This window comes from Melanostigma gelatinosum (genome assembly GCF_949748355.1).
Source record: "Melanostigma gelatinosum genome assembly, chromosome: 22".
NCBI classification, from domain to species: domain Eukaryota; kingdom Metazoa; phylum Chordata; class Actinopteri; order Perciformes; family Zoarcidae; genus Melanostigma; species Melanostigma gelatinosum.
Window position 1 is genome coordinate 13,488,953 of NC_136655.1, and position 26,217 is coordinate 13,515,169.

General features: G+C 42.7%; 2 protein-coding genes across 2 annotated transcripts in view; one reads left to right on the forward strand and one right to left on the reverse strand.

The window, feature by feature from the left end:
- The window catches only part of LOC306795592 (anoctamin-4-like), a gene marked incomplete at its 5' end in the record, with an annotated part of 43,973 nt that extends 35,483 nt beyond the window's left edge, over positions 1-8,490 (forward strand). Inside the window, 9 exons of the mRNA XM_079294146.1 lie at positions 128-185; positions 1,270-1,367; positions 3,101-3,243; positions 4,383-4,535; positions 4,655-4,802; positions 5,023-5,142; positions 6,140-6,245; positions 6,980-7,184; positions 7,907-8,490. Of these exons, the coding sequence (XP_079150272.1) occupies positions 128-185; positions 1,270-1,367; positions 3,101-3,243; positions 4,383-4,535; positions 4,655-4,802; positions 5,023-5,142; positions 6,140-6,245; positions 6,980-7,171 (1,018 nt within the window). The 3' untranslated portion in view covers positions 7,172-7,184; positions 7,907-8,490. The remainder of the gene's footprint in view (positions 1-127; positions 186-1,269; positions 1,368-3,100; positions 3,244-4,382; positions 4,536-4,654; positions 4,803-5,022; positions 5,143-6,139; positions 6,246-6,979; positions 7,185-7,906) is intronic.
- Positions 8,491-23,129: 14,639 nt separating this feature from the next.
- On the reverse strand, positions 23,130-25,893 carry LOC306796121 (amphoterin-induced protein 2-like; the record flags this gene model as incomplete). Its single annotated transcript, XM_079294896.1, has 2 exons — positions 25,827-25,893; positions 23,130-24,742 (listed from the first exon to the last, which is right to left on the reverse strand). Exon 2 carries the CDS (start codon positions 24,657-24,659, stop codon positions 23,130-23,132), a length of 1,530 nt encoding a protein of 509 aa, XP_079151022.1. The 5' UTR covers positions 24,660-24,742; positions 25,827-25,893.
- Between the last annotated feature and the right edge of the window lie 324 nt (positions 25,894-26,217).

Consider the following 26,217-nt stretch of genomic DNA (forward strand, 5'->3'; position numbering starts at 1 on the left):
GATTAAAACTGATAAAAGGTCAATACGTTTGATACCAAACACATCTCATTGGCCTCTGAAAAGTTGCCTGATATTAACGCTGCCACCTGACATAAGAAAGTATTTTTTTTGTCCCCTGGGTTGACAGATTTACAGGCCGGCCCGGTGCTTATCTACGCCTCATCAATCGCTGGAAACTGGAAGAAGTGAGTAATTACCTTGCTTTAACAGCAAAGCTGTATGGATCTAAGTATTTCCAAAATGGACATCAAGCTATTATTGTATGCCCAACCACCGGGCGTTTAACCTCCCTCAGCAGTAAGCGTTGCTGCCAGCAGTACTTATGGGAACATGCAGGGAAATAACACACACTGAGGCAGTCTTAGGGGACAAAAGGCCTGAGTTGGTGCTTTTATGTGCTGAACTAATGTGTTCCCAATAGTTCCCATGGCTGCTGAAATGGAAATGGACAAATTATCTTTTCTGTGACGTGTACAGTACAAGTGCAGCATCTGTCGGCCGGGGATAGTCCTAAAGTTGTTCTCCAACAAAACATTTTGCTCATAAATATATATGGGTGTCGCAGACCTGTGCTTTTGTAATGTACCTCTGTGCTGTACAGCACAAGGCTTTTAAATATGCATGGACACCTAGACAATCCTATCCGTTAAATGCTACACAGGGTAGGTCTTGCCAAGAAATGCAACGCTGACAGGACATCTCAAACTGCTAACAAGGTCAGTTATGACTCTTTCTATTATTCAGTGTTGATCCATGGAGGTTTTGACCCGAGATAAGCGATTCAATAATCTGTGAGTTCATCACAATGCCAATGGGCCGAGCAGGAACTCGTGGGAGGGGCCAGCGGGCAATTCTCATTGGATTGAATATGGCACTATGTTGGTTCTTCTTATATGTCCATGATTAAAATTCACAAAGAGAAAGCAAATGTTTTTGGTGCTATCTCGCCATCATTTGCAATTTGTTCCAATTATTTCCTTTGCAGGTGTGAGTTGCTCTTCCATTTCCTCTGTGCAATGCACTGTGGGAGAATAAGGCGTAGCAACAGCACACTCAAAAGTATTTTTAGAATGCATACTCACTTTTTGAGTATACCTAATTTCATCACTTTTCTAGTGTTGCATACGTCTTTCTACAGCAATGCAGAGCGCCATTGTACGCCATCGCTACAGTTTGATTTGACCCTCTCTCTCTCTCTCTCTCTCCCTCTCTCCCTCTCTCTCTCTCTCTCTCTCTCTCTCTCTCTCTCTCCCCCCCTTGCTGCTGTAGTGCCACCCCAGTGGCTGTCTCATTGACCTCTGTATGCAGATGGGGATCATCATGGTGCTAAAACAGACCTGGAACAATTTCATGGAGCTCGGCTACCCGTGAGTGTTTTTTCTCACCTTCAAATGTCAGACATACCAAAAACGTTTCTGACCAAACAGCCAACAATGAACAATGAAATCAACAAGTTCAGTGTTAAAGTTACTGTGAGGAACTTTAACTGGTTCTAAGAGACCTAGGCCGTATTGCCGGGCCCACTGGAGGGAAGGAAGACTTGGGGAAACCTAAAACCAGGTCTGGGTGGGGGAGTCTGTCAGACCCTGTTGCAGTAAAGCAGCGGTTCCCAAACTTTTTAGGCCGCGCACCCCCTTCTACATCCCGACCGGGTTCGCGCACCCCCCCCCCCCCCCCTTAATAAAAAAAAAGAAGCAACAGAGCCTTTTAAGCCTTCATAGCCGCATAAGAATCGGACCAATGAGAGAACAGTTTGCTCGCGCGTGGCATTTGTTTACAAGATTTAGTCCGCTGTTAAATGTTGCAGTGTGAACACAAACCGAACAAAGGAGCAACTGCAACAAAGCAAACGAACTGAAGGTGTGAAAACGCCCTGAAACACTGCAACAAAGTTTCAATAACTTTCAGTGACACAAGGCGTCACTTTTAAAGAGCAATACGGATGCGAGGACACACGCACAGGCTCAGAGGCAGATTATCACATTTAATTTACAATTAATGAGCGACTAATGTAGCCAGGATGTCTTCGGACAAAGCATCGATGCGGCGCTACACAGTGTTGTTGGACACCGGGATCATGTCCAACTTTTTTGCTTCTTTCTCTCCAATCATACATTCCACCATCTCTCTGGCAGCTGGCAAGCTCACGTCTTCGGCGATTGTGTGCGGTAGCCCCTTTCTCGCTATTCTGTAACCAGATATGAAGCCCGTAGTGCGTCATTTATAGACCAACACATGAATGAGACTCCAGTTGTTTTTGGCTGTTTTGTAACTCCTCCAATTTTGATATATAAACAATGTAAGGGGCTTTTGACTTGCACTGGCATGCTTGGTGTTCAGGTGGCGACGTAAATAAGAGCTTCAGACTGTTAGCCAGAACCTCACTGCACACCACGCACTGTGGCTTTGGGGAATCTGCGTTGCCAATCCAAGTGAAGCCCAGACACAGATACTTTTCATCATATTTCCTCTTTTTTTCCCAGTCTGATGCTCACTCTTGTTTCCTCTTTTTTCATCTTGACTCCGCGATGGGCCGATGTGCTCCCGATTTGTCTGTGCTATCCCTTCCTCCTTTTCGGTCTCCTCCGTCTCATCTTCCTCTGACTCTGGCTCGATTTCTTCTCCCGGTCTCTCCCCAACACACCTCTCCGTTCCTCTCGCCTCCGATTCCTCTCTCTCTCTCTCTGTCCCTCTCCTCTTTTACGACTGATAGCTTCAGATGTCCCACCTGACAGTTTTTAAATTAAAATTATATATTTTTTTTAATATTTAATATTATTACATCATCAGACCGCCATTACACTTTTCCTCTCGCGCACCCCCTAGAGGCAGCTCGCGCACCCCACTTTGGGAATCCCTGCAGTAAAGTGAGAGGTTTTCTAAAAGGACTTTGGTGCTCGAAAATGCTACCGCTTTTGTCCACAGGGACCGCCAAAATCAACACAAGATTAAAGTTGTAGCTTTAAGGTAAATATCCTCAGTCAGATGTTGTGCATGTTGACTATTTTCCTGACTGCAGAGTTATAGCAGATTAAATGAAATCGTGTTTCAGCTCTGAATCAATCATCTCTTGTTGTTTGTTCTGCTGTTGTTTGGCTAGGCTGATCCAGAACTGGTGGACACGGCGGAGGCTGTGGCGAGAGCACGGACAGAAAGCCAAGGCCAGCTTCCCCCAGTGGGAGAGGGATTACAACCTGCAGCCAATGAATGCCTATGGACTCTTTGATGAATACTTAGAAATGAGTATGTTGCACCCGAAGTGCCATGTGTACATTTTCTATTGAGGTTTAGCACAGATAGTAAAAACCTGAGCCATGTTAGCCCCACAACCTTAGATATCAGGTATAAGGTTATCCTAATTGCACTCTACGGCTTAATCCTCTATAATAAAACATTTTAAACAATAAAACATTTTCATTTGGAGCTGTAGCTGCTGCAGTGCATGTTATGCAACTGTGACACTGCTTTGCTGTGGATTCAATTTGGTCTGGGAGCTTTACCACATGCTCGCATCTTTATTGTTGCTCTCCACTGTTGCAGTTGTGATATAAAACAACCAAAGCTGCACTAATCAATACTTTTACATTAACAAAATAAATGTGTAATAGGAAAGGGGTCGCTTGTGTGATGAACCCTCAGAGAATCATCACTCAACTGTGCAGTTTCCTTTAACATTTTAGCGCCTTGCAGCTTATTGTTTTGGTTTTTGTAGCTCACAAATTTATTTTGGTTCACTCTCACTGCTGAGTTACTTTCAGGTGTAGCAGCAAAAGGGTGTCACAAACCCTCTTTACACCGCCAGTTCAAAACCAAACGACTGCTAGCAAACAAAGCTAGCAACTAGCTTGTTGGCTGAGTAGATCTTTTAGCAGCCATCAGAGCCAGATATAGAGATTTCAGGTGTCTTAAAAAAGCCTGTTGCAAACAAAAGGCTAAATGACTACAAAACGTCATCACGCCGAACACTAGTGAAGTCATGTGGCCTGGTGTAGTTTGTTTATCGCCTAATGTTAGCTTTTTACTTCATGACAATTGTATTTACGCTTCAAAAATCATAAAAGGGGTTTTCACTTGTGAAGATTATCTTGGGGATCCAAAAATGGATGTATTTTAATACTTTGTTTTCTGAAATAATACAAGATCCAATGGAAAAACCTGTTGTATTTTTGTCGAGCTAACCAGTGTGATGCTAACGTCCAGGCTGGCCGACAAAAAGATGTCGTCCCTGCAGCACTCTATTTCTCTCAGGAGTTGAATGAGAGAAAACAGCTGTAAAGAAAGTGAATATCGGACTTATCAGGTAGCCAGACAGAATGTATCTTTCACATCTGCTGTACGTACGCAATTATTTGCTGACATGTTACCCATGATGTTTGTTCCAGTTCTACAGTTTGGCTTCACCACCATCTTTGTAGCAGCTTTCCCTCTGGCCCCCCTCTTAGCGCTGCTGAACAACGTCATCGAGATTCGTTTAGACGCCTACAAGTTCGTCACACAGTGGAGGCGAACTCTGCCCTCACAAGCCAAAGACATTGGTGAATATTGTATTTATTTTGTTAGGCACAAGAAATCTTTGAAGCTTTTAAAGTTTTCTGTTTTCAGTTTTTTGGATAACACAGTATATTGCATGTCTAACTGTATGCGTCTGTGGCAGGGATCTGGTACGGCATTCTGGAGGGCATCGGCATCTTGTCTGTCATCACCAACGCCTTTGTCATTGCTGTTACCTCAGACTTTATCCCTCGCCTTGTTTACGCCTACAAGTACGGACCTTGTGCTGGTCAGGGTCGAGCAGGGGAGGGGTGAGTGATGATATAACAGTTAATTTGTTTTAGTGTCGTTAAGGTCCCTGTTGGGGCCTTTGTTTCTTTTACTTTATTAGCTTAGTGTAGCAGTGTTTTAGGGCTGTACCGAATAGTTTCGAAGCCTCATTTGTAATTCGTTGGGGGGGGTTCTGCACAGTTTGTTCCCGTTTTAGAAACTATAAGTGTCAGATAAAATGGTTGCTCATATGTTCCTCAGGTGTATGATCGGTTACGTCAACGCCAGTCTCTCAGTGTTTAGGGTGTCTGACTTTGAGAGGAGATCAGAGCCTATGACTAATGGATCCGAGCTGTTTGGAGAAGCTGTTAAGCATTGTAGGTAAGCCGTGTGTATGTGTGTGTGTGTGTCAGCTTTCGGTGCTCATCAAGCTTGAGATCATTTCAGTGCCTGTTACACTAAAAAAAGAAACTCGACGGAAGCGTATTCATTTTAACAGGATTTGGCAGCAAGCATTTGCGCAACGCCAGGAAAGTGTGTGTGGGTGTGTTCATCCATCACTTCATTCATGATATCTATTAACCAACACGCAGGCTCTTTTTGAGTTTAGATGTAACCCAGAAACCAGTTTCAGCACGATTACACCAAGTCGCAAAGGGAATTTAAAGTCAAGGTTTTCCCATTCCACAAAAGACAAACCTCACGCTAAAGCCAGATGTTGTACACAAGTTATTGTGAAGCTTGATAGGACATTTATCTTTCCTTGTATGTGTACAGATGTTGCATCCAAAGCTGAACTCCACAGAATTTCACTCTAGATTTGTTGTTTCTTCGGTTTTGTCGGGTCAATGAATCACTGACACGAGTTATCATTAGCGCTACGCTGTGATGACCTTTGAACTCATGTAATGGTAAAAAATGTTTTAACCTCCTGTCATATTTTCTGTGAGACATATTGCTGTTTAGAAAGTTCATTTGTACGGGCGTCTGGATGTCTGAACACATTGACCTATTTGGTCTAGGACAAAGGTCACTTTTCTATCTTAGTCGGGACAAACAGCCGACGTGTTCTTTCTCTATATCAGCTGTTTCTGGTTAGACTAAACATGTCTGCCTTAGTCTCCTGTGTTTTATCTGTTCCTCTCTGCCGGCCGGTATAAATGCCTTGTTTTGATTTTGTGTCATTTAGAGCATATTCACAGTTCACTGCAATACGTGGTTGTGTTTTGTGTTCTCTGTTTGCAAACATTAAATAATAATGAAACTTTGATCATTCATCAAGACTCTGTTTTTATGTTAGACACTTTGGATAAAACCAACTTCACTCCTGAACTTGTTAAGGAAATATTCCACAACACTCATCTGTTTGACCCACCAGGTATCGGGACTACAGGGAGCCTCCAGACACTGCTGAGCCCTACTCATACACTCTACAGTTCTGGCACGTCCTGGCAGCCCGGCTAGCATTCATCATCGTTTTTGAGGTAAGTGTTTTGAATCTGTGACATGTGGCACCAGACAGCTGGCTGGAAATGGATTCTTTCATATTGTTTTGTCGATGTGTTTCACCGATGTCCTTCTACTCATGAGTGCCCATATACATCTAGCTCTTTGCTCATAGCAAATGAAGACGTCTTGTGGTTTTAAAGTGACTTTATTTTCTGCTCTCTGACAGATTATTCAGATTATATCAGCACTTGGCACCACTAGCATCCAAATTTCAAAATAAATCACTTTGATGAAATCCATTCCGCGGGACCAGGGAGTTTGGTCGTCTTATTTCACCGTGTCGCTTTAAGGTTTTGGATATTCTGTTTGTGAACATTTATGCCTCCCGTGTTTTGTCTGTTTTCACTCCCGAACACGCGATTACTTTGAACTGCTCCTAGTTTTTCTATCAGCAGCCTCAGTCCAGCGCCATGTGCACACCCTGCCACTAACAAGCACTCACAGAGGTGCTTCTAATTAGTCTTGTTCAGTTTACGCTCCACAAAGTCACAAAGTAGTAAGATATGTTACAAAAAGTCACTTAAAAAAAACATTAAAACTGCACCAAATGACATTAGTGTACAAACAACGTTTGAAATGACCATGTGTAAAGTGGGTTATTAAATTCCCTGTGTTGGTTTGTTCCCACCTTATCACTTTAGCATTTGGCTTGTTTTTTATCGTGGAGGTAAGGCGCTGGCATTTGCGATAACATTCTCTGCTTTTGCAGCACATGGTCTTTGCCATCAAGACCCTGATCGCGTATCTGATCCCCGACCTCCCCAAGGACCTGCGGGACAGAATGCGCAGAGAGAAATACCTGATCCAGGAGATGATGTATGAGGCAGAGTTAGAGAGACTGCAGAGGGAAAAAAACGAGAAGAAGAAGAAATACAGGGCCCATGATAAGGAATGGCCCTGAAATGCAACAAATGGTACGGCCGGAGATCCAGAAACAGTTTGTACACGAGATAATTGAGCTCTGTCTACTGGTGTGGGGTTCACTTTGTGGCAGCGGGCCCTGAAGGCCATCAGGGTTTGGTTCAGCGTTAGCAGCTCTGCCCTGCTCTCTATTGGATTTGGGGAAGCTGGACTCCAGAAACCCCAGATAGTCTTATTTTAACATCAAAAGAAGTTTCTCTTGCAGCATTAAATTGTTTAAAATATGAAAAATGTAAGCTATGCACCCAATATTTTAAGATTGAAATAACAGACTGATGAGACTCATTCATTTTTTTATAGACTAGCTTTACAGAGCAACAGCACAATGTAGTACAATCGCAGCCTTAGCCTCATTGTACTTTATTTATCAGGTTAAATAAAGAGAAGATTTCCATTCAGTTTTATTACTCTCCAGTCTTAGACCACAAATAATAATCATTTTTTGGATTAAATTAAGGATTTCTTCATCATAAAACATATCAAAGCTACTGAATCCATGCTAGAAAAGTTAAAAGCAATTTAAGATACATTTTAAGAGGCCAAAATCAAGTTGGAACAAAGGGAAGGAAAGGAAGCATATTCAAAGGAAAATTCATGTATATTTTTGCCTTTCAGACCTAAGCTGTGTAGAAATAGAAATCAAAACATTTGAAGTATCACGCTGTATGTCTCCCACTGTTAACAGACCTTACCATATCGTCTCTCTGATTCCCAGGTTATCGGCTGGTGTTCGGTTTTTCCACTGCGCAGTGGAGGAAGGAGAGGAGCGCTAGGTTTCCTGCATGATACTGGACCCTCATACCTTCCTCCTGCCGTGTCAGACCAGCACCCCCTAGCGGACAGTTGATGAACTGCATCCAGCAGTGGGTGGCCCCCCCACCCAGTGACCACAGGGCCCGTGTGTCCACATTCAGTACGGACGTCCTCTCGAACAGTTTGCTAGTGGGTTTTGCTACCTTTTCTTTTTTTTCTCCAGATTCAACCGCTTTGGACTCTCAACAGCGTATGTGTTCAGACCCTGAATGTAGATTTCAAGCAAGACTACACTTTTACAGATGTCTCGTTTTGGACGAGAGAAATGACTCTACTGGGCTTACTGAATGACAAACCCTGTTTACATGTCTCCTTCTTTGAGGGGTTCACGTATTGATTCATTGTAAATAAAGATAGTTTAATGAATGTCAGGCCATCTGCTCCGCTTTAGTGTGACGCAATAAAAAAACTGGAGGATGCAATTTCTGAAGAAATGGCGGTGGGATTGCTGGCAGCTGAAAATCCGACTGATGGACAGTTGAACTGCATTGCTTCGTGTAGCCTGCAGCAGGTAGCTGAACTGCATCGCTTGATAAGTAGCAGGCAGCTAAACTGCACTGCTGGCGTAACTTTGTATGAAGGAGCAGCTGAAAGCGAATGTTATAAAGTTATAAAATATAACAATGAAGTGTCTTTTTTTGGAATAAGTGTAAACCATCAGTTGAGGTCTAAACCCTAGCAGGAAAAAGTTATCAACATTTTTATTTAAAATAAGTTATTTTAGCACTCAGGAAGCCCGTCGTACGCTCATGTAACCTTTTTAGGGCTTTTGTTTTGAAAATCTCTCCGCCTACTTGAGGGTCCCCTTGTAAACTCCTGTTTCCAAGACTTTTATTTTGAAAGTCCTGCATATTCCAGAGCCTCCTGGAGAAACTTAGCGGTTCTCACTAAACATAATATATTTAATTCATGTCCTTGTTCAAAGTCCTTGTTCAACGAAGAATGACATGTGGTCACACCTCGTCTCACACCATTTAAGAATCCACCAAGGAGCCTTTCTCAGAGGTCAGAGGTCTAATTAGCAAATCTGGATCAGCTGTGAGTCCCCACATGCAATTAAAGATTGCCATGGGGATGGCACCTGCCGAGTGACTCCTGGGTTCATCTCATGAGAGCCGCCTCTCAAACCCTGGCTTATTACTCACAGACTGATTCATTCATTCGTTCTTATTTTTTTAATGTGTGTATCGTGAGAGAGCGGAAACCCTGCTGGACAAGTTTCAAAGTTAAAGTTTTTTTTCTGTTTTGTTCTGTAAATTTCCAATCTCAGTTAACATTGACGTCAACGGGGCCGTTGGGTTTCGCTCCTGTTACGTTGAGGCTCACAGCGCAAAACGTGTCTGTTTTAGCAGATAAATACATTGTTTGAAAGAGGACGAAGGAGACATTGTTATTCCGATAATGTCCTCAATGAGCTGAACATTTTTTTAATAAAGTTGTGTTTAAGAAGAATATAAGGAATATGAAGAACATAGATTGGATTGCAGCTGTTGCCTAGCAACCTCACCAATAAAGACACAACTGAGAAGAAGACTGCTCACTTCAGCATTCCCAACAATACAATCTATAAAAACTGTCCACAGTTGGCTTAAATGGGAAATGCTTTCCATTTCGATTCATAACTGCAGTAATACATATTATTTATTGTCAGGAAATTTGACTTGACAATGTGTTTCTTTCTATCAACCCTTTCAACCTCTGCAGATATGTAGAGAGCCGCCCAACAAAGCCAAAGTAAAGAAAAGAGGAAACATAATTACATCCCGTGTTGACTTTACATTTCTAAAAGACAAAATAATACTATTTGGTTTTAATTATTGGTAAATAGTGTTACATTGGTACAGTTATAAATAATGAATTCCAATTAATTGCAAGTGTATCATGGAGAGTCTTTAAATGCACAGTCGATCAGTTGAACAGGAAAATAATTAAAATGTACGAATAATATACGTCCACTAATAATTCACAAATAATAATAGTCCACGAATAATATACGTCCATACGTTGAAAACATATGGACGTATAAATCACCAGCATGTTTCCAATAAAATCATTTGATGATTTTACAGTCAGCCATGTTACACAGAGTCAAAACAATGACATAACGTCTATGCTCCTTTCTGTTTAGTACAAGAAAACTGTTTGAGATTTAGTTTTATTTTTCAAAAACATATATATTTTGTTAAAATCATTTTTATTGTATTCATCCATAAAGAGATGAACAAGCAAAGGCAAGGAGCAAAACAACAACAAAAAACACTTACAAATGTGATAGTGATAGTTTCAAAACAATAATGTCATTTTTTCCACAATATTTATCTTAATTTACGTACATTTCATTTCTCAACCAAAATCAGTCCTGTATGCTCATATGAAGACAAAAATTCTGGGGGAAAAAAATCTTTATTTTTATTTTTATTTTTTGTTAAAATCTCTCAAATTCACAAAATGAATACTAAGGACCTCGGTGTCCCCAGTGGTAGCTTTATGGCCTCCGGGTCAAAGGTTAACGGTCGTCGTTGAGCTCAACCAAAAAGTCTCTTTCACACCACCAGAGGGAGTCGGAGCGCTTACTTACGCTTCAGCTGCAGCACACTTTCACATAGATGTATTCTCATACTTCTCATTACAAAAAAAGATAATAATTATAACAAATAGATACCAAGTTCTACATAGAGTAATACAACTGTAAGGCTTTTATAAATGTGTGTGGTGTTGAACATTCTTTAACCCGACCACTAAGATACTAAGACGTGTGCCCTGTGCAGGTGGCCTTCAAGGCTGACGGGCTTCAGTGCAGATAAGCAGTTTTTTTTACAATCATCTTTATTGCTCCGTACTTGAGGAAGCACAGCACTGCCTGCATAATAATGTCATTCTATGAGCGCATCCACTGGAGCGCTGCAAGAATCAATGATGCTTTTGAATACCGGTCGGCACGAAGAAAGTTGCTTTTGATTCCGTCCGAAAACACAATGTCACCAGGATTTACATTGTGTTGGACATCCCTGCGTTTTAATACCTAAACACATCTGTTTACAGCAAAGTTGATCGTTTTGAACATGCGAATAATCATTTGAGAACAGGGGCTTGTCCTCCGGCATAGATTACTCTGGTGCAGTGGCCTTCGCGCAAACTCCATTTTGATTATAAAAAGCAGGGGACAGGGGAGGTAAACTGTGTTTTGTTTCCTATTTAGGTAACTCCTCTCCTCTCTCAGAGGATTATCCCTGACACACGCTCGGGAGCCGCTCGGCGTATAGCTGAGCTGAGGTGTGGTATAGAACAGTTGATGTGTGGACTCACTTTGCCGCCACTGGTCTTTTACAGTATATGTAGAATGGACAGGCCTCACACCTTATTGCTGTATATAAAAAAAGGATCTGATGTATGTCATCATCCTACAAATAAATACCATAAAAGCATCCTAAAGCATGCCACAAGTTGCATGATATTAGTAAACTAAGTGTCCGCTGCTGCATGGTTGATGTTGGTGTAGAGATGTTGAGGAGGATCAGTGATTGTTGGAGCTCCGCAATGCTTGTTCTTCACTTGTTAGCCCCCTTTTCCTGGCAATGCATTTGGCAAACTGCACAGCGGAATAAGTGGGGCCATTGCAGTCATGTAGAGTAGTGAGACAGATATGTGTCCGATAACAAACTTAGCCACTTTGACTTACGTGCATTATATTCTGTGTTAAATAACGCAACAATTTGCGGAGGGGACAAGAGAAGTGTGAAGCAACAAAGAGCTAGACATCTTCTTTTCTCATTTCTATGACAATCAAACAATAACTCAACATTTTTAAAATGACTTTGTATAATAAAGGTGCTGCTTGTAGTGACGAACCCACAGCTCACTGTTACGGTTTAGGGCCCACAACGTCACTGTGCTAATGAAGATAGCAGAGCCTTTAACAGGTAAAGAGCCAGGTAATCCCCTCAGGAGGTGGTGGAGACCAAAAATGGAAGAGTGAACGTCCGACTTACATTTGCCAGGGGGGGACAGAAACACAACTCCAAGTGAATGTGACTGATGCTCTGTGCCTGCAGGGTGTGTAGACATGCATCAATTTTAAAGATGGAAATGAATCAAAGAGGTGTTCAAAGCTCGTTGTAATGCCCTCAAGTGGCAAAAAACAAAAAATAATCATGTAGCTTAAAAACCTGACCCCAAATAAATGTGAAACGAATTCTGTAATAAGTAATGAAGTCTTTAGTTTGATCAGATACCACTACAGTGTCCAGTGATTTCAGCTGTGCTAGCTGTGCTAGCTGTTCAACGCAACGACATCGTCTAAAAGTTACTCTGGTGCGGACCACCGAACGCAGCAGTTCAGTTGCATTGACTTTTGCGAATGTGGCTCAGTGGTAGAGCAGGGTTGTCCTTCGATCAGGAGGTCGGTGGTTCGATCCCCGGCTCCGCTTGTCCATGTCGATGTGACACTTAACCCCAACTTGCTCCCGCAGGCTGTTCCTGCGGTGTATGGATGGATATGAATGGTGAGTTAGTCCTGATGGGCAGGTGGCACCTTGCATGGTAGATCCTGTCATCAGTGTCTGAATAGGTGTGAACAAATACAGAGTCTTTGTCGTCTTACACGGCCTCTCAATTTCACCAACATCTGATCCCGCAAGCCAACCATCACACAAACATTTTGGACCGAGTGGATAATTACTCTGCCACAGAACAACTGAACAGTTTGAATCAAACTTAATCTAATTCCTATATTTCTGCGTTCAGGTACTGGTTCCTTTCCCAAATCCCTCTTCACATGGAATATTTTGCATTCTCCAGAGGCTTTAAACAGAACAGACAGAAAACTGTGGCGGCCAGCACATGTTTTCTTGCTGCCCCGTAACCTACATGCTGTACAAATGAAGCACCCGCGTGCCAGAAGCATGCGTCCTTTAAATAGCAAGCAGCCACCAGCTGCCTGCCATCCAAATTGTCCGATAACAAGGGCTGCTTGTCAGCCGCCCAGTCGATTGTTTGCACTCACGGACATTAGAGAGAGGCCATGATGTCACATCCTGGATCACAAGCCAGGTAAATAAAGAAAAGACGTGAATATAAACACTCCTGCAGTGTCCTGGCTGCGGTTGCCAGGGTGACACAGCTGACAACTCTACCCACCCCCCTCCTTCTTCTTTCCTCTTTTTTCTCTTTCTCCCTCTGATTCTCTCGCTCAGGTGGACAGTGTCTTTTCTATTTATTTAGTTATTTCTCTCAGGGTTGTCTGTCCTTTATTGCTATTCTTTCACACACTTAGGACCGGCATATATACACACACACACACATTCACCACTAAAAGCACGTTTTCGTTTCTTCAGGGAGTACAGTTCGTGACAGTGTGGGCTCCATGCTAGCTTTTGACAGCTTGATGGAGTAACGACAACGACCACTGCGGCTCCCGGGCCTTGCAGAACCCCCGATCTCCATGGGATAGGAGCACGATGACTATGGGGGGAGATAACCATGAACAAGAGGGAGGGAGGGTGGGGTGCAGAAAACGCGAGTGTGCCGAGGCTTAGAGTGGGTAGGTATTTGTAGGAGTGTGGCCGGAAGTGGGCGAGTGGCTGAGGTGTGGTGCTGCTCCTGAAATTCAACTAAGTCTTATCTCCAATTAGAATGACGTATTTTCTTCATCTTTGATCCAGATCTTAATCTAAACTGTCCTTGATCCTAAACCCAACTCTAAAGTGCTCACTTTGGATAGGAACAGTGGGAAAGTCCTTCAAACGAAATGCTTCTCATCTGCTCCACCCTTATACAAGGACACACACACATTCCTAATAACATGTTGAAGATACGGGCATAGCAGCTCACATCCTGCCCAGGCTGTGACCCTTCCTTCGTGGTGAAATATTTGATCAGGCTATTTTTAAAGGGCAAAGCTGTCACCACCTGCCTTAGAGACAGAGGAAATTATTTTGAAGATAACACACTCCTTTCACCTTCTTTCCCATGGTCTTTCTCAGGGTCAGCTTCAGCCGCCGAATCTGTGGCCGGCACATTTCTTACATTTGTCCACACGGTACTAAACGCTTCGCATCTCCTACTGTCTCGTCACAGTGAAGGACGAGGGGTTGGATGCTTTGAATTTCTGCTGAAGGGCCATATGGCTTTCTTGCATCAGTCAGATAAATAATTAACAATAATTATTAAATAGAAGATAAATGCCATGCTGCATACAAAACAAGAGTCACCTTGATGTTAAATTGATACAGAAATGTGTCTTCTCCTGGTCAATAAGTCTGTGCCACAGTGCCTACCTTTACCAGCATGCATTGCGCATTAGCTTCTACAATCAACAACACAAAAGTGAGCAACGTCAGCAATCACACGGAGTCGTGTTTCTGGCCAGCTGGTGAACATATAAGTTCAATTTTCACTCGTCTTTTAGCTCTGTTTTTGCCTCTTTGTCTGCCTCTTTAGCTGCTAAATGCTCCACAATGTTTGCCAGCTAGTTGCCACTGTGTGTTGTCTGCTGTGCCGGGCAGCTAGTGTACAGTGGGTTTATCGGAGCGTTTTCGCTGAAAACATTATGACAATGAGGGTGGTAAGACAAAAAAACAAAAACAAAAGTTGCGGGCCAGGAAAGCCAAAACAACAAGTGGAAAAATTGGCTTTTCAACTTCCAAGGAATTTACATTTTCCAAAACACCCCTGCTGCTGCGAGATTAGAACAGTGAGAAGTGGTGAGCAGGAAGTGAGGTTCAGCGCCTGCAAACACATTCAAATTTTAAAAAAGATCACCAAAGCTCATCACAAGTGTCTAACACAGGCCTTCAGCCAGACAAAGCAAAGGTCTCGAAGTTCTTTCTTTACAAAATGCCAGCTACCTGATGAACCCAAAACTGGAACAAACATGAGCGCTAAACCACCAACCACAACAACGGTTCCTCAAAACAAAGTCTCACGAGCCAACCAAGTGGCACCGAGATGCACAACACAAAGGAAATCAAGCTCAAACCAATAGAAAGCGCGGTAGCGCTAACCTAAGACAATGTCTTAGGATAGGAACCAAAGCAATCAAAGTAATCTAATCCCGGATGAGCTTCCATTTGCTCAGGCTTACAAAAAAAAAGTCCACACACACAAAAGTTTTAAAAGCCAAATTCAGGTAGTTGAAGAGTAGTGTTGTTATATTCGCAAAATGAGTCGTTCTTTTTTTATTTTTTATAAAGGAACGAGTTTGTAATCGCAAGCGTGAGTAAATCTAAAATCCTGCTCCGGTGCTTGTGCAGTTGTGCAAAAGAGCCAGGTTAACTTCATTAACGCCACCATCATTAGCATTTAATTGCAAATTATCTCGCTTTATTCATGGCAGTCATCAGCCCCCCAGTACATGACCCTCTCTTTTTTGCCGCTTGAAGGAAATTTCCTGGTATTGTCACATTACCTTGATTATTGGAAAACACACACGCACCCCGGAGCCAGGCTGAAGAACCACATGAGATCATCAATGAAGTGTCAGCTTTAAAAATCGATGAACAGTCCTTCTTTTTCGCTCGAAGGGGACGAAAATGCTTTTGAATGGTGTCGTTTTTTTGCATGGAGTCTTCAGCACGTGGCGGTGCTGGTGCCGTATCCTGTGAATCCCAGTCAATTCTCTAACACTGCCTGCAACACATGGCTTCAAAACTGCACATTTTAATGAAGTGCGATATGAGGTCATGATCATTGCCGCCTAGTCCCAACTCCTTTCTTTTGTGGCTTTGGAGAGATAATTCTACACCATCAGGTTAGTCTGGCTCTAATCAGTCATAACATTACCATTCCTCCCTATCTAACTGTGGGCTGAACACTCATCCCTTCACCGAAATGCTCACATCACTCAGCACTGAATCACATTCCCTCCTCTGTCTGCCTCCTCCACTCTCACTCATATGCCCCTTAAACTATTCGTTGGTGGAACTCCCATTCTCTCTCCGAAGCTCTTATGGTCTCGAGCGCTCCATCAGTTGAAGCTGGCAAAATGATGTTCATGCGCTTTGATTAGGACCTTTGCACTTCTTAAAACATCACTTACAGTTTCGGTGTCAGCATTTCAGAATGTGTCGGCAGCATAATATTCATCTATAAAATTCATGATGCGTGCACATTACAATGTTATGGACAAGGCTGCTCTGCGTTTTAATTAAGAGTGCATTGGAGCCAACACTCCATACGTGGCTCAAAAATGAAATTAGTTTTGTTAACTTTCCCATATTTCAGAGTTCTATTTGATGCCGCAAATTTACGGTTTTCTTGTAAAAACAGTATGCTATGGTAGCCAGGAGTGCTGAATGTGCTTTACGCCCCTCAACGCCAAATTATACATCGACAGCAGCTACTAGCTCCACATGAAGGTAGAGCAGGTAGAGCGGGTCGTCCCTCAATCAGAAGTGCCTGCGGTTCGATCCCCGGCTCCTCTAGTCCATGGGTAAGACACCCCAAATTGCTCCCGGAGGCTGTGCCATCGGTGTATGAATGGCCGTGCATGCTTAGATAATCCTGATAAGCAGGTGGCACCTTGCATTAACATGCCCCATGCCCCAGCCATCAGTGGCTGTTAAAGCACTTTGAGTTGTTGGAAGACAAGAACAAGTCCATTTACCATTTCTTGTCGAGGACTCTTGTCGGATTTGACAGACGAATTGGACAGTGGTTAAATGGAGGAAGAAGAAAACCATGAAGAAGTCGTTTTTGGAGTGACATATAGAGACGAGACCCGAAACCGGCAGTGCATCCCAATAGGCTTCTTCTAGATGTCTGTATTAAAACCCAACAACCCCAAATGAAGGATGAGTCATCAACATTTTGTGTCGTTTGCCAGGAAATGACTAATTCTAAAAACAGCATTAAGATGACCGTAGTTATCGAGTTTTATTGTCATTGTTGGGCCAAATACTGACATATAGGTGACGACCAGCTCGATACATATGGGATAAAACAACTTAAACATCAATTTGGATTTCATGGGAACGTTCTGTCATCATAATATTGCATAAACTAATCATTTCTACGCAATAATTTGTTTATTCTTTATTATTTATGTGTTTTATTCTACTGCCAAAAACACCTCCCCAATTCTTCAATGAACTGGGTTGATTCCATTTCTCATGGCTGCTTCAAGTGTAAACCGGTATTGCTGTGTAAATCAACTTAGCCGAGCGACAATGCTAATGATGCTAGCTGGAGTGTGGCTCACAGTAAATATTGCATATACCTGATATGAATAACTAATAAAGATGAAGAGCTGATCTGTCATTTACACGCTTCATTTTTGTGGGGCTATTGAGACAACGTCTTTATTTTCTGAACAACTAAAGGAAGTTGATAAAAATGTTGAATGCAACATGCAAAACCAATATTTTGAAGGAATATGGTGGAAAATGACAAACTGCTGGATGTCTTTTAATTTATGAGAAAAAGTGAGTTATCAAAAAGAAATGCACGACAAAACCCTGCTGGAAGTAATAAACTCTCCCACTCTAATCCTCAAACACATTTCCACCTTATCGACGCTGCCCGTACACCGTCGAGCAGAAGCTTCTCACGGTTATTACGAAACTCATTTATCCGCGTTTCCTCTGTAATATAAGGCATGACGCCCATAAGAAGCTGCAAGTACGCCATACATTCTACCTCTCATACATCTGCTGGTTTCAATTATTATTATTATTACATTTTTTATAGAGTCAATAATATTTCTTCATATTTTTCTTTACTTTGGATCCAACTGTCAGAACACGGCAGATGGACCATACAGCTGAGAGGCCAGCTTTGATAAAATCATGTTAATTGAACAATTTTCTATATAGCCCCATTGTCTGCAACGTGTTCATATTAATGTTCCTATTTCAGCTACAACCCACACATCCATTACTCTACTCCAGCATTTGAATTATGGATAGTGAGGAAATGACCCCATTCCTATTGAGCACAGAATAGATTAAACGCCTCTGTGGTGGAGCACTTTATTTGTGTATTCATTTTTTTTTGGAGGTTTCAGGAGAATTTTACAACTATTATAACGAATATTGTTCTATAAACTAAATAGTTGTAAGAAATTTTAATATACTTCTATTATTACACCCGTGTACACAACTTGTGCTACAACTACTACCAGTACTACTGCAGTGCTGCTTCTAAAACTACAACAATGATGATGTGATATATGTGGGGAAAAACATTTGTGGTGGAGTTCCTCATTAACCCTTTGAACTCTGGAATCGGAACGGTCCGCCAGTGCCTTCATTGGTATTTCTGTTCATTGTGATGTCATTTCTTGAAGTATCTTCAAATGCTTCATATCCCCACAAATTGTACAACTTTATCTAAAATGTGAAGTAAGTGTATGTATATATATATATATATATATATATATATATATATATATATATATATACATATATATATGCATGCATATACTGTATATATAGATACTTCAAGAAATTTAATATTGCCCTACCATAAAGTTGAGGGACTCTTAGGAGTAATAAAAAAAAATGATTTTCTTCTTTGGTCAAAGTCAGTCACATACCCTGACTCTTCGTCCCTAGTATGGATCAGGCTTCAAAAACACTGGATCCTACAATTTCCATTGTACAACTCAATCGTGTCTTTTCATTTTTGATTTGATATGAAGCCTTTAGCCACGTCTTCTGGACCTTTATCCAAAGATGTTATCGTTTACAACGATTCATGAGAGTGATGTAGTAAGGGCAGTGGCGGCAGGTCAATAGAGGGCCATGGGGCATGGCTCCACCATCAGCCACACAACAAATAATAATAATAATAATAATTATAATAATCATAAATTATACAAATTGTCAATATTTGTGTTTTTGAACTATGGAATGTACCCAGTAATGTGTGTAAAATATGATATCTGCGCAAAATATATGCTTTTCCTGCTCGTCCTCTCCGCCTGTGTGCACGACACTCTGAGAACGCGCACTGGTAAGCAGGGTTTGAACTTCTCTCTCCAGCTCTCTCGTTTGAGAGGAGAACTTTGAGGAGATTCTGCAGCCAAAGAGCTGATATCAGATCAGCCTGACCTCACAATCAGACAGCAGCTTCTGTACTAGCTGTACACCAGACAGGTTTGGCTAGCTGGATGACGTCATGCTAATCATTTATTTAGCTTTTTAAAACAACGGGGACGGATCCAGCACGGACAGTTACGGGAGTGAGGGATGAGGAGGTAAGGAAACATGAGAACACCAGGGTAGGGAGTGAGGGATGAGGAGGTAGAGAAACATGAGAACACCAGGGTAGGGAGTGAGGGATGAGGAGGTAAGGAAACATGAGAACACCAGGGTAGGGAGTGAGGGATGAGGAGGTAAGGAAACATGAGAACACCAGGACACACATGAGAACTCTGTCAAGCTACATATTAGACAAAGTGAACATCTTTTCTTCTACATAGTTGTCCTCAGTCTCATCTGCTTAACTTGGTCATGGAGGCATCAACATGTAATAGAGATGTTAAATTAACAGTGAAAACTCATCATAGCTTAATTTAACATCAGTATTCATAATTACACTTCATGTTTACTTCTCCTGATCTTTACCTCCTATAACAAGGTCCATAGGGGCATCTCAATAAATAAACATGTTATATTATATTATATAAGTGTTATTTACTGATTGTTTTCGTGTTGGAATACATGTTAAATATTTAACTGCCAAGTAATAATGCGTGTTTGATACTTACATTTTTTTTGCATTAAATCATACTGGGATGTTTGCTGAAATTGATAAGATGGCCCGACCTAGAACATTTTCCACCAGCCGCCACTGAGTAAGGGCCTAAACATACTTTCAAAGTAACCAATCAAATATTAAAGGGGTACTCCAGCAGTAATTAAGAGTCGTATGGGTCAAGCTCAAACACTGCATCCTCAATTCCCATAATCCAACTCGATAGCATCTTTTGATCCAATATGCTGCCTGCAAAGTGCTTGTTGGATGATCAAATAGCTTTGAACCTCCTGCCCCCACAACTTTCTGACGCCTGAACTGGGGGAGGCTACTTCCAACTATTGCTGTAACTTTTTGAAACTGACAATCCAACATTAACACCCACGTCATGCAGTGATGGTAAGTAGAGGTGAGGAAGTAAGCAGGGTTTGAACTTCTCTCTCCAGCTCTCTTTTTTTCATTCTTCACGCTATACTGTCACTTTTCATGTGAACAACCGAGTGCAAGCTTTATACACGTCTTCCAGTAGAGGCTGTTTGGAAAAAGTGCCCCGTTATTCTTCCGCCCTTTCTTGGACTGTCAGCTTTTCACTCCGCCTTCCAGTGTGGCCAGTTCGTAATGCAAGTTTTCAGTCATAAACGTTTTGTATTTTAGCTCGCCATGAAATAATTTATGACATCCTCAGGTTTATTTACGTAATATTGATGGATTATTCCAATGGTGTGCCATTTCTGCTACAAATGCTATAAAGTGTTGCAGTTTAAACAATATGATTCAGGGCAGTGACCAAGTTGCTGACTGGAATGGGGAAATCTGTAGTTCTGTCGCCTGGACTGACAACACCTGCAACACTCCAAATGTCACCGGCTTGACCTGTGAAAAGAACCTTGTCAGGAGGCAGGCGAGGGACGCTTAAATTAGTCCCAGTGGGGTCCATCACCATCTGAAGCTTCTGTTCAACACCTGCCATTGGCCACGGCCTCTGAAAGCATGACGCCTCGTGTCCTCGCTGCCATTGCAACACTCTGAAATGAGTTCACATCAAATATTCTTCCACTCTGACGAGTTCTGCCCAAGTGCACAAGAAAAAGAATGTTTTAAAATGTTTTTTCCTTTACCAGCCATCGAAAAGGCTTCTAAGAGGCTTTTAGAAAATATGATTTGTTGACTCACTAAGAGGTTATTTGTCACCCTTAAATCCTTCTGATGTAACACTACTTTTCATTTTTCACAGAAACTGCCTCTTTTCATTTTATCTCGGAGTATTATGAAAAATAAGATTGGACCAGATCCCCAGAGAGGAGCCAAACTCAATACCACACATGTCAGATATGAGTTTTGCCATTACATTCACTTGTAGGGCGAAAAGAACACACTCATCCTCCAAATTTAAACATTTTATTTCATACCTGCAAATATCATCGCCATTGTAGTCATGACAAAGCTTTACCTTAACTGCTCTACTTAGAATTCAACCAGCCTTTAATAGAAAACATAGAAGAAGTTACCATTCAGACAGTGCTAGCGTGGACAAGGCCATGGACTTTACACAGACTCAACACTTTGGAAATGATACCACACACATGTAAAACAATCAGAGGGTGGACAGAGGAATGTGGGTCATGGAGGGCTTGGAGCGAGCTGGCAACCCTCCATCAGATTTCTGTGACACTAATCTGGGCTGACTCGGGCCTCATCGCAGAGCCCAAACTCCCCTCCTGTCTGAACCAATAAGGATCCATTCCTCTGTGAATCTGCTGTTTTGTAAAGCCGTGGTGTAACAAGGTGGAGGGTGAGAAAGGAAGTCCATGTCTGAAAGGATGAACAAAGATCAAGTTGACAAGTGTCCAGCCTGCTCAGGTGTCAATCGAAACCAGCTTCAGCTTGGCCGGTCTGGACCACAACTCGGCCAAACCTTTGGAGAACTGTGGACTGCATAGTCAAAAGGTGATACTTTTAATATACCTCACACCTTTGAATTTTGGAATCATAGTAATTTTCACGATATCATTTCAGGCTCATGATCAGGATCATTTTGATTTGCCTCTAACCCGATTCAAATACAGGACATGGATTTTCTATCTGGCCTCACAGCACCGAAAAATGGCATGTCAAAAGGTCAACAGCAACATGTGCCCCTGTTACCCAGATAATCCACAACACACACTGCTCAAAGAAAACTGCTCGAGCTCTGTGGAATATGTGCTTCGCCAAACCGGTCTAATGCCAGACTCGTCATATACCCACGCTAGGTCAGTGGCCCTCGGGGTCTGAAACCTACGCACCAAGGCACCTATAGTGTCTGTAGTCAACAAACTCTAATGTAATCCCATCTGTGTCATTATTATCAGATGGAGCGTAGGTTTGATGGGTCAAACAAACATGGGACTTTAACTCAGGAGATTGCTGCTCGGGTCCAATGTCAAACCACGTCAACGTTGACCTATTTCAGCGTAATATTGCTTCGTAACTTTTGTACACTATTGACGCCATGTTACGTAACAAACCAACTTCTTTTACTTAACAAACGTAGGCTCATTTATTTAAACCCAAAACACGTTATTTTCCTGAACCAAACAGTTGCCTGTAATGTTCAATAACTGTTCCTTTCCTATACAAAGTAATTTGACCCATCGTTAAAAATAAAATAAAAAGCTTTAAATGTAATATTCAGTGCTATGAAGAACACCAACAAAATTCCTTTCTCCTCCATTGTAATGGGGTGGATACTTTATGGTAAAGGGGGAAATAGATTATATTTGTAATTTCAGTGAATGGCCCCTTTAAGAGAAACCACATATTCCAGCACATTTAAATTCAGCAAATGCATTTTTTTTGTCCGACTAAACACAAAGTTAACATTTTGTAGCAACACAATAGTCTACACTGTCTCACTTTGTAGTGGTTCTTTGCTTTTGATAAAGGAACCTTCACAGGGTCATATTTGATTTATATAATCAAAGTTCAGGTAATTTCACACATATCACCGACATGTTTAAAAATCATCCGCAGTACGAGACAGGTGGTTCAAAATAACACGGGGTCACTGTGATGGCAGTATTCACAAGGCATATACCGTATAATGCCTCTAGCAGTTTATCAAATCAGGAGGGAATATGTCACTCTGCCCAATTAAAAACACCACCAACCTTTATATGAACTTTGCAATCACAATTCCCTGCGGCAACAGTGAAATTGTATAAGCTCTTAATGTAAAAAAAACAGAAACCACTTACAGTAGACTTGATTGTAATTCTGCCTACGAAAGGACTGCATTTTCTGCTTCAGACCAAACACCCAAACCCCTACAGTGCATAACTACTCCACGAGAATCACAGTGCACTACTTCACATCAAATGTATTTTCTCATTGTGTCCTGAAACAAGACAGTGAAAACAAAACACTGTAAGAATACAGGAATGTGCAAAAGGTCATTTTCTTGCTTCTGCGATGTGAGCTGTGTCCGTGAGGGTCTGTCCCACTGTCCTACTTCCATTTTTGAGTATTCCCTCGGTGGTAACGTGACCCAAATTCATTGCTGGTGTTTTTGGACCACCGATATCAGAGGCCTCTACCTGAGGCTCTAAGAAAGCCACCCTCTTTCCGTTTGACCGCCGCTGTCCTGACTCTACCTCTCTGGGGTCTGAGCAGAGGATGAAGGCTCGCCCGCTGCACCCTCTTGATCTTCCACCCCGGTTTTCCCGGCATCGGCAGGGGGTGAGGTAGAGGTACAGCAGCACCAGAATGATGCTGACCACACAGGAGGCCAGGGTGGTGAATGCTGTGTTGAAATGATCGGCACCGCTGCCGCGCGCCGAGCCACCGGTGGAGGCTGTGCTTAGGTTTCCGACCACCACATTGACCTCCAGAGACTCGTCGGGGGCGTAGTGGCGCCCGCGGGCTGCCACGCACCAATACATGCCAGAATCCTCCATCAGGGCTCCCCGGATTTCAAGGGTGCCATTGGGGAAAACTATTAGGTGGGCCATCGGATCATCGGTTGATGAATTCACCACAGTCCTTGGGGTAACCCAGAACAATGCCAGCCCCTCCTGGCCTTGAGTAGCCAACCCTGGACATGGCACCCTTAGCCATTTACCAGGCTCCACTTGGTAAGTCTGTGCCTCAAGGGGCATATCTGACACTACCTCCTGGCTACATTCATATTCAGGTCCTGAACCGTCTCTACATGGGTATTCACCTCTGAAATCCACCAGTGGGCGATACTGTTTCCACATCCAGTACTCCAGCAAGGCAAGTAAAGCGCAGTCACAGACCAAAGGGTTTTTCTGCAAATAAATTGCAGAATGCCGGGTGAGTGACAGCAGGCTCTGGACGGGCACTTCGGAGAGCCTGTTGTATGACAGATCGAGAAAGGTCAGATTACGAGGCCCTCCAGGTTCCCAATAAAGACCCAGGGGGAAAGCCGTCAGTCTGTTCCCGGAGAAGTAGAGCCTCTGCAGGCTGTAGAGATCGCTGAAGGCCCCTGGGTTAATCTGGATGATCTGGTTGCCAAACAGCAGCAGCTCTTTCAGTTCCTCCAACCCGGCGAAGATGGACGAGTTCAGTGACGTTAGTCGGTTGCAAGAGAGGTCCAGGTGGAGGAGGTGCGGTGTCACAGTGAAGGCGTCCGCCTCGATCCGGCTGATGGAGTTGCGGCTGAGAACCAACGTAGCAAGCCGGTCAAACGGCCGGGAAATCCAGTCCACGGGCAGGACAGTGAGGGTATTGTGGCTCAGGTCCAACCGTGTGGCATAGCCTGGGAGGTCAGAGGGCAGCATGGACAGATTGCACCCACTGCAGGAAATGATATCACTGGCACAAAGGCAGCAGGGTGGACAAGTAGCCAAAGAGGGAGGAAAGCCAAGACACAGGGAGAGCAGCAAGGCTGCAGCGGCAGGGTTCCATCGGCTGCCTCCGACAGTGGTCTTGCCTAAAGGCTGCGAGGAAATGGGACGCATCCTGGTGTTCCTTCGGGATGGGGTCTCAGGTTACTGTCTCGCTGGGTGTACACATGTCTGATTTACAAGCGTCTGATAGTGAACTGAGGACAGACACAGAGAGAGGGAGGACACAAGGAAGAGGGAAAATGGAAATGATTCTCCTTATTATCTCAATTTAGAAATAATCTACTCGCCCTGCTGGCACTAAAACCCAAATCCAGATGAGCTTTACAGTCACACGGAGTGAAAGGGATTATCATGAGCAAAAACAGACAGCAAGATAAACAGTAAGAACACATAAGACTATATGACATATGATATCGGTAAATACGTTACATGCTCTAAAAATAAACTGTAAACCACATTAAATACAATCATCTGCACACAATAACTGTTAGTAACTGCTGGAAAACGTTTCACTTAATCCATACATGTTATAATCCATACACCTCGCCCATACTTCCCACCAATATAATACAAGATGATTACTTCTTGCTTTAGCTCACGATAATATTTTCAATCCATCTATCAGCAGTGTTTGTCTCTCTATAGTTGAAGTTATAGCATTGCAGTTGATCCCAGTATTGAATGTGATATTACACCGATACAACAATTCAAACTCCTGCAATATTTATAGTATAGCCTAATTAAATTACACAACTCTTTTAGTTATTTCAAAATACGCAACTGTTTCGCCTGTCAAGGTGTTCTCAATAATCACTTTAAAAGTGTAGATTAATCATAAGCAAAAAAAAGTTGAGAGCTGCAGCGTTTAGCCATTTAATAAATCAACAGAACATTATTCCGTAACTTTTTTAATAATTGATTCATCATTTAAATGTTTAATGACACCAATCCTTCTGCGGTTGCAGCATCTTTAATGTGAGGACTTTTGAAGAGGTCACGTTTGGAAAAATCTCTGGAAAAATCTCCATGGCCATTTTTTGTAGCCCAAACAATTGATTCATCAAGAAAATAATTGGCAAATTAAAAACAACTGAATAACTAAAAGTCATAGACCACAAAAGAGAGAAATGTAGGATTTGATATTACTGGCAGCCCACTCTGTCCTTTCCTGCTCTGAGTATTCCCACATGATCTGGCTCAGAAGGAACGATAACAACCAGGAATGGATGACTTCTGTGGCGACAAAACAAACTGAATAAACCACGGCCGACAGCTCACCTTTTGCGCCCGCAACGCTGGCCATCCAAATCATCCTCTCGTCCGACTTCAAACATCCGCACGCGCTGAACGTATGTGAATCCTTAGCACCTATACAGGCAACTTCGCTCTTTCCGCAAACGATCCGCCCGGAGCGTGGAAGGACGCGGGGGAAACGGCTGAATTGTTCACCTGCAGGTCGGGTTGCATGCTGCCGCGGGAGGGGTGCGCCCCGAGAGCAGCAGCGCACCAGTGCGAGAGACTGGGGAGAGGGGGGGGAGGGGGGAGCTGCAACATCAGCACCACTAACTTAAGCGTTAGTGCGTCATGACATTTTGGTCATATAAAGATTTTTGTGGCACTTTGACAACTGCTGAACACCTGCAAATTAAACATAGCAACATCTGTGACG